The sequence below is a fragment of the Sturnus vulgaris genome, unplaced genomic scaffold (assembly GCF_052056855.1).
Source record: "Sturnus vulgaris isolate bStuVul1 unplaced genomic scaffold, bStuVul1.hap1 Scaffold_2037, whole genome shotgun sequence".
Taxonomy (NCBI): domain Eukaryota; kingdom Metazoa; phylum Chordata; class Aves; order Passeriformes; family Sturnidae; genus Sturnus; species Sturnus vulgaris.
In genome coordinates, this window is record NW_028276217.1 from 1 (window position 1) to 9,102 (window position 9,102).

Below are 9,102 nucleotides of genomic sequence, written 5' to 3' on the forward strand. Positions count from 1 at the left end.
TCTCAGGGTCACTCAGGGGTCACTCAGGGGTCACTCAGGGGTCACTCAGGGTCACTCAGGGGTCATTGGGGTCACTCCGGGGTCACTCAGGGGTCACTCAGGGGTCACTCGGGGTCACTCACCCAGGGCCAGGCTCAGGTGCTCGCCCATCCCCCACAGTTGTCCGAAGCGAACGGAGCCGGGCGGGAGCCGGGAAATGCTGGGGGGGGGAGGGGAGGGAAATTGGGGGTCACCCCAAAAATTCACCCCAAAAATTCACCCAAAATTGGCCCCAAAATTGGCGAAAAATTCACCTAAAATTGACCCAAAATTGGCCAAAAATTCACCCAAAATTGACCCAAAATTGGCCAAAAATTCACCCAAAATTGGCCAAAAATTCACCCAAAATTGGCCAAAAAAATCTCCTAAAATTGACCCAAAATTGGCCAAAAATTCACCCAAAATTCACTATAATTTAACCCAAAATTCACCCCAAAAATCACCAAAAATCCACAAAAAAAATCACAAAAAAAGTAATAATCACCGAAAAGAATCACAAAAACCCACAAAAACCCACAAAAAATTCACCAAAAAAACCCAGCAAAATAATCACAAAAAAATCAGGAAAAAATCACCAAAAATTCACCCAAAAATCACGAAAAAATAATTTTTAAAATCACAAAAAAATCACAAAAAATCACAAAAAAAAAAAATCACAAAAGACCCACCAAAACAATCAGGAAAAAATCACGCAAAAAATCATCAATAAATCAACGAAAAATCACGAAAAAATTACCAAAAAAATCCACGGAAAATCAGAAAAAAACATTCCAAAAAAATCACGACAATACTCCACAAAAATCACAGAAAATCACCAAAAAATCACCAAAAAATCACCAAAAAATCACCAAAACAATCACCAAAAATCACCCAAAAAATCACCCAAAAAATCACCCAAAAAATCACAAAAAATCACCAAAAATTCACCAAAAAATCACCAAAAACATCACAAAAACCCACTAAATATCCACAAAAAAATCACCAAACACCGAGCAAAAATCACAAAAAATCACCCCAAAAATCACCAAAAAATCACCAAAAAATCACCAAAACAATCACCAAAAATCACCCAAAAAATCACCCAAAAAATCACCCAAAAAATCACAAAAAATCACCAAAAATTCACCAAAAAATCACCAAAAATCACAAAAAGTCACAAAAAAAAAATCACCAAAAAATCACCAAAAATTCACGGAAAAAAATCACATAAAAATCACCAAAAAATCACCCCAAAAATCACCAAAAAATCACAAAAATTAAAAAAAAACACATAAAAACACCAAAAAATTCACAAAAAATCACCAAAAAATCTCAAAAAAATCACAAAAAAGTCACAAAAAAATCACAAAAAATCACCAAAAATTCACCAAAAATTCACGAAAAAATCACATAAAAATCACCAAAAAATCACCAAAAATCACAAAAAAATCACCAAAAAATCACCAAAAAATCATTAAAAAATCACAAAAAATCACCAAAAATCACCCAAAAAATCACCAAAAATTCACGAAAAAATCACATAAAAATAACCAAAAAATCACAAAGAAAATCACAAAAAACCCACAAAAAATCACCAAAAAAATCACAAAAAAAATCACAAAAAATCACAAAAAAATCCCCAAAAATCCCCCAAAAATCCCCAAAAATAATTTTAAAAACAATCCCTAAACCCCCGAATTCCCCGGCCTTATTTAACCCCTCGTTGCCCGTGTCCCACCTGCCCAGGGCGCTCAGCACGGAGCCCTCGTTGTGCGTGGCCACCAAGAGGGAAAGGCGCGAGTCCGGCCGGGCCAGGGCGGCCACCAGCAGCTCCAGGCAGCGCTGGAAACTGAGGGGGGGAAAAATGGAATAAATTTAACCCAAATTTAACCAAAATCGACCCAAAAATTCACCTCAATTTACCCTAAAATCGACCCAAAAGTTTGGTCAAAAATTACCCAAAATGAGCCCAAAATTCGGTCAAAATTCGGCCAGAATGAACCCAAAAATTCCCCAAAATGAAAATCACTCAAAATGAAGCCAAAAATTATCCAAATTGAGCCCAAAAATTCAACCAAAAATTCCCAAAATGAGCCCAAAAAATGAACCCAAAAATTCCGAAAATGAACCCAAAATTCAGCCAATTTTACCTCAAAATGAACCCAAAAATTCCCCAAAATGAGCCCAAAAAATTCAACCAAAAATTCCCAAAATGAGCCCAAAAATGAACCCAAAAATTTCCCAAAAATTACCTGAAATGAGCCCAAAAATTCAGCCAGAATGAATCCAAAATGGACCCAAAAATTACCCAAAATGGACCCAAAAATTCAACCCAAAATGATCCTAAAATGAACCCAAAAATTTGGCCAAAATGAACCCAAAATGAGCCCAAAAATTACCCAAAAAATTCCCCAAATGAACCCAAAAATTCGGTCAAAAATTCCCAAAATGACCCCAAAATTCAGTCAAAAATGACCCAAAATTCAGGTAAAATGAACCCAAAAATGAACACAAAAATGAACCCCAAAATTCCCCAAATGAAGCCAAAATTCAGCCAATTTTACCTCGAAATGAACCCAAAAAATCCCCAAATGAACCCAAAAATTCAGCCAGAATGAGCCCAAAATTCTGACAAATTTAACCCAAATTCACCCAAATTTAACCCAAATTTAACCCAAATTTAACCCAAATTTAACCCCAAATTTTGCAGCCGTGGCCACCAGCAGCTCCAGGCAGCGCTGGAAACTGAGGGGGGGAAAAATGGAATAAATTTAACCCAAATTTAACCAAAATCGACCCAAAATTCAGCCCAAAATTCAGCCAGAATGAACCCAAAATGAGCCCAAAAATTCCCAAAAAAATTCCCCAAATGAACCCAAAAATTCGGTCAAAAATTCCCAAAATGAGCCCAAAATTCAGGCAAAAATGACCCAAAATTCAGGCAAAATGAACCCAAAAATGAACCCAAAAATGAACCCAAAAATTCCCAAAATGAACCCAAAAATTCACCCCAAAATGAACCCCAAAATTCCCCAAATGAAGCCAAAATTCAGCCAATTTTACCTCAAAATGAACCCAAAAATTCCCAAAATGAACCCAAAAATTCAGCCAGAATGAGCCCAAAATTCTGACAAATTTAACCCAAATTCACCCAAATTTAACCCAAATTTAACCCCAAATTCACTCAAATTTAACCCCAAATTCACCCAAATTTAACCCAAATTTAACCCCAAATTCACTCAAATTTAACCCAAATTCACCAAAATCAACCCAAAATTTCACCTCAATTTACCCTAAAATCGACCCAAAAGTTCGGTGAAAAAGTCACCAAAATTCAAGCAAAAATTACCCCAAAATTCCCCAAATTAATCCAAAATGAACCCAAAAATTACCCAAAATTCACCCAAATTTATCCCAAATTTACCCCAATTTTAACCCAAAATTTACCCAAAATTTGCCCAAATTAAACCCAAAATTCACCCAAAATTTACCCAAAATTTACCCAAAATTGACCCAATTTTAACTCAAATTTAACCCAAATTCAACCAAAATGAACCCAAATTTTACCCAAATTTAACCCAAATTTTCCCCAATTTTAACCCAAAATTCACCCAAATTTACCCCAAATTCACCCAAAATTCACCCAAAATTCACCCAAAATTTACCCAATTTTAACTCAAATTTATCCCAAATTTAACCCAAAATTCACCCAAATTCAACCAAAATGAACCCAAATTTTACCCAAAATGAACCCAAATTTTACCCAAAATTCACCCAAATTTATCCCAAATTTAACCCAAAATTTACCCAAAATTTGCCCAAATTTAACCAAAATTAACCCAAAATTCACCCAAAATTCACCCAAATTTTATCCAAATTTTACCCAAAATTCACCCAAATTTTACCCAATTTTAACCCCATCCCCCCCTCCCCCTTTCCGCCCCTCCCCCACCTGGCCGAGGTTTTCTCAGGTGTGTCCCAGGTGGGGGAGGGGCAGCCCCGGGCCCGGGCCCGCCCCTGCTCCTGCTCCAGGTAAGCCCCGCGCACCAACTTCACCCCGCAGCTGAGGCCGGCCCCGCCCACCTGCGCCAGGTGAGCGCTCAGGTGAGCCTCGGTCTCCTGGGGGAGGGCGACAGGTGAGCTCCAGGTGTGCCCAGGTGTGTCCCAGGTACTCCCAGGTGTGTCCCAGCCTCTCCCAGTTGTGCCCAGGTGTGTCCAGGTTTGCCTCGGGTATCCCAAAATATGGCTCAGGTGTGTCCAGGTGTGTCCAGGTAGGACCCAAGTGTGTCCAGGTGTGACCCAGGTGTGCCCAGGTGTGTCAAGGTGTGTCCCAGCTACCCCAAAATATGGCTCAGGTGTGTCTCAGGTGTGTCCCAGGTATGTCCCAGGTACTCCCAGGTGTGTCCCAGCCTCTCCCAGGTGTGTCCAGGTATGACCCAGGTGTGCCCAGGTGTGTCCCAGGTGTGTCCAGGTGTGCTCAGGTGTGTCCAGGTATCACTCAGGTGTGCCCAGGTGTATCTGAAATACCCCCAGGTGTGTCCAGGTGTATCCCAGGTACCCCAAAATATGGCTCAGGTGTGTCCAGGTGTGCTCAGGTGTGTCCCAGCTGTGTCCCAGGTGTGCCCCAGGTACTTCCAGGTGTGTCCAGGTTTGCCCCAGGTACCCCAAAATATGGCTCAGGTATGACCCAGGTGTGCCCAGGTGTGTCTAAAATAACCCCAGGTGTGCCCCAGGTACCCCCAGGTGTGTCCAGGTTTGCCCCAGGTACCCCAAAATATGGCTCAGGTATCACCCAGGTGTGTCCCAACCCCCTCCAGGTGTGCCCAGGTGTGCCCCACGTACCCCCAGGTGTATCCCAGCCCCTCCCAGGTGCCCCCAGGTGTGTCCAGGTGAGTCACAGGTGTGTCCCAGCCCCTCCCAGCTGTGCCCAGGTGTGCCCAGGTGTGCCCAGGTGTGTCCAGGTGAGTCACAGGCGTGTCCCAGCCCCTCCCAGGTGCCCCCAGGTGTGCCCAGGTGTGCTCACCCTCAGGTAAGCCTGCCAGGTGTGCCAGATCCAGGCCCGGGGTCCCTCTCGGTTGTGTCTCCACATGAGCCCCAAGGTGAGGCAGGTGAGGGCGGGGTTCAGGTGAGACATTTCTGCATCCACCAGCACCTGCACGCCCCGGGCCACGGCTGCCTGTGGGGGAGGGGACACGGGAGCTCAGGTGTGTCCAGGTGTGCCCAGGTGTGCCCCAGGTGTGTCCAGGTGTGTCCAGGTGTGCCCTCCCCTCTCCGCAGCCCCTCCCCCCCCTCACCTGCGCCACCTCCTCGAGCCTCCTCAGGCCCCTCCCCAGGTGTTGATTCTCGGCCGGGCTGAGCCAGGTGAGCTCCGGCACCTGTGGGGGGGAGTGGGCGTGGCCCAGGTAAGGGGGGCGTGGCCAATAGGGGGCGTGACGCAGGGAAAAATGGGCGTGGTCAACGGGGGAAGTTGTTTTTACCTGGCCACCCAACATGGCCGCCACTTCTTCTGGGTTAAGCCCCGCCCCTTCCGGCTCGGCCAATCGGAGCGAGATTTTCTCCTGAGGGGGCGTGGCCTCACCTGAGGGGCCTCACCTGCCCCATAGATCCCAAATCTGCCCCATGGATCCCAAATCTGCCCCATAGATCCCAAATCCACCCCACAGATCCCAAATCTGCCCCACGGATCCCAAATCTGCCCCATGGATCCAAAATCTGTCCCACAGATCCCAAATCTGCCCCACAGATCCCAATCCTGCCCCATAGATCCCAAATCTGCCCCACAGATCCCAGATCTGCCCCATAGATCCCAAATCTGCCCCATAGGTCCTTTACCTGCCCCATAGACCCCAGATCTGCCCCACAGATCCCAATCCTGCCCCATAGATCCCAAATCTTCCCCATAGATTCCAAATCTGCCCCACGGATCCCAAATCTGCCCCATAGATCCCTTAGTGCCCCATAAATCCCACCCCACACATCCCACCCCACACATCCCGCCCCACACATCGCACCCCACACATCCCACCCCACACATCCCCCCCACACACATCCCACCCCACACATCCCGCCCCACACATCCCGCCCCACACTCACGCAGAGTTTCTGGCTCAGCAGCGCCGTCACCTTGAGCTGCATTGCGGGTTCGGGGCCCGAGGTGGCCGCCAGCCCCACACATTCCAGGGCTGCCCCATGGTTCTGCTCAAACCAGGCCTCGCTGCCCCATAAGTGACCCCCAAAACCCCATAAGTGACCCCCAAACCCCATAAGTGACTCTGCGCCCCATAAATGACCCCCACACCCTAGAAATGACTCCAAAAATCCAGAAGTGACCCCATACCCCATAAATTACCCCGATCCTACCCCATAGATCTCAATCCTGCCCCATAGATCTCAATCCTGGCCCATAGATCCCAATCGCGCCCCATAGATCCCAATCCTAACCCTTAGATCCCAGTCTGACCCATAGATCCCAATCCTAACCCACAGATCCCAGTCCTGCCCCACCGATCCCAATCCTACCCCATAGATCCCAGTCTGACCCATAGATTCTGCCCTATAGATGCCAATCCTGCCCATAGATCCCAGTCCTACCCCACAGATCCCAGTCCTGCCCCATAGATTCTGCCCCATAGATCTCAATCCTGCCCCACCGATCCCAATCCTACCCCATAGATCCCAGTCCTGCCCCATAGATTGCCCCACTCACCCCTCGCCATCGGGTCCCTCACCCTCGATGGGCAGGGCCAGCATCAGGCGCAGGCTCCGGGCCCGGAGCAGCTGGGACAATTCCTCAATGGCCGCCGGGCTCCGACCCACGGCAAATTGTCCCCAAAGGGACACGGAGAGGAGAGCCCGCCATAAATGGGGACCCAGCAGGCGCCGGGACGCTCGAAGGAACTGTGGGGAATGGGGGAAGATGTGGGGTGGGATGGAGAGAACATGGCAGGAAAATGTGAGGGGGGCGGAAAAATGGCCGGGGAGTGTGAGGGGGGGAAAATGTGAGGGGAGAAAATGGCGGGGGAGTGTGAGGGGAGAAAATGGCGGGAAAATGTGAGGGGGAAAAATGGCGGAGGAGTGTGAGGGGGGGAAAATGTAGGGGGAGTGTGAGGGGGAGAAAATGTGAGGGGAGAAAATGGTGGAGGAGTGTGAGGGGGAGAAAATGTGAGGGGGGGAAAAATGGCCGGGGAGTGTGGGGGGAAGAAAATGTGAGGGGAGAAAATGGCGGGGGAGTGTGAGGGGGAGAAAATGTGAGGGGAGAAAATGGAGGGGGAGTGTGAGGGGGGAAAAAAGGTCAGGAAATTGTGAGGGACTAAAATGGAGGAGGAGTGTGAGGGGAAGAAAATATGAGAGGAGAAAATGGCGGGAAAATGTGAGGGGGGAAAAATGGCAGGGGAGTGTGAGGGGAAGAAAATGTGAGGGGAGAAAATGGTGGAGGAGTGTGAGGGGAGAAAATGTGAGGGGAGAATGGTGGGAAAATGTGAGACAAGGAAAATGGAGGGGGAGTGTGAGGGGGGAAAAAGGGCAGGAAACTCTGAGGGAAGAAAATGGAGGGGGAGCGTGAGGGGAAAAAATGGAGGGGGAGTGTGAGGGAAGGGAATGGAGGGAAACTATGAGGGGAGAAAATGGCGGGAAAATATGAAGGGAGAAAATGGACGAGGAGCGTGAGGGGGGGAAATGGAGGGGGAGTGTGAGGGGAAAAAAAGGGCAGGAAAATGTGAGGGAAAAAAATGGTGGGAAACTGTGAGGGGATGTGAAGAAAGGAAGCCCTGAAGGGACAAAATGGCCTCTGATCCCTGAGGGAAGAAAATGAGGGGAGCCATGAAGGAGCAGCAAGAAGGGGACGCCCCCATTTTCCCCCCACAGCTTCTCCAGAAAGACACAGCCCAGGACCCGCCATGACACTCACAGGAAATGAGAGGAAAAGAGGGGAAAGTTTTGGGGTTCGCTTATGGGGTTTGGGAGTAGCTTGTGGGGCAGGGAGAAGGGAAGCCATGAGGGGAGGAAATGGCGGGAATTTGTGAGGGGGGAAAAAATGGAGGGAAGCCATGAGAGGAGAAAATGGTGGGAAATTGTGAGGGGGTGAAAAAATGGAGAGGAGCCATGAGGGAAGATGGAGAAGGGAAGCCATGAAGGGAGAAAATGGCGGGAAATTGTGAGGGGGGTGAAAAAGTGGAGGGGAGCCATGGTGGGTTTGGAGATTTTGGGGTCGCTGATGGGATTTGGGGGGTCATTAGTGGCGTTTTGGGGGGGATTTTTATGGGGTAAGAGAGAGGTTTGGAGAAAGCCATGAGGGGAAGGCGAGGGGTTCTCTATGGGGCAAGGGGTCTCTTTATGGGGTGGGAGGGGTCCCCATTTTGGGGAGGGGGTCCCCATTTTGGGGTCTCACCGCTTCGGGGTCTTGTCCCAGCCGGGGATGGGAGCAGATGGCGAACACCAGCAGGCCCCGGAGCAGCTCCCACCATCCCAGGGCCACCAAGGCCCGGCCCTCCCTTATCTGTACCTGCAATGGCGACTCCTCCCCCTCTTCCCGCCCTCCCTGCCCCATAGATCCCCCCATAGACCCTTCCTGCCCCACAGATTTAACCCCGGATTTCTCCTGCCCCATAGAACCTCCCTGCCCCATAAATCTCCTCATGGATTCTCTCTGCCTCATAAATCCCCTCATGGATCCTCCCTGCCCCATAAATCCCCCCATAAATCCCCTCATGGACCCTCCCTGCCCCATAAATCCCCTCATGGACCCCTCCCTGCCCCATAGATCCCCCCATAAATCTCCCCATGGACCCTCCCTGCCCCATAAATCCCCCCATAAATCCCCTCATGGACCCTCCTTGCCCCATAAATCCCCCCATAAATCTCCCCATGGACCCTCCCTGCCCCATAAATCTCCCCATGGACCCTCCCTGCCCCATGGCAGCACCAGGAGGACCCTGAGGGAGGTAACAGAGGGGTAAATTTATCCCCCACTTTCCCCTTCGAGTCACTCATTAACGAGGTTAATTAGTGAGGGATTAATGAGGGGCAAAGCCGCCCCTCCCCCAGCCTCGTCACTCATTAACGAGGGGTTTTTTTTAATGAGTAATT

The 9,102-nt window shown here is 48.8% G+C and overlaps 1 protein-coding gene across 1 annotated transcript; it reads right to left on the reverse strand.

Moving 5' to 3' along the window:
- Positions 1 to 6: 6 nt before the first annotated feature.
- LOC106864541 (hydroxyproline dehydrogenase-like) lies at positions 7 to 8,692 on the reverse strand. Its single transcript, XM_088158446.1, has 9 exons — positions 8,405 to 8,692; positions 6,725 to 6,915; positions 6,112 to 6,232; positions 5,496 to 5,576; positions 5,313 to 5,393; positions 5,042 to 5,194; positions 3,971 to 4,137; positions 1,757 to 1,867; positions 7 to 199 (listed from the first exon to the last, which is right to left on the reverse strand). The coding sequence occupies exons 1-9, from the start codon at positions 8,681 to 8,683 to the stop codon at positions 115 to 117; spliced, it is 1,269 nt and encodes a 422-aa protein (XP_088014572.1). The 5' UTR covers positions 8,684 to 8,692; the 3' UTR covers positions 7 to 114.
- Between the last annotated feature and the right edge of the window lie 410 nt (positions 8,693 to 9,102).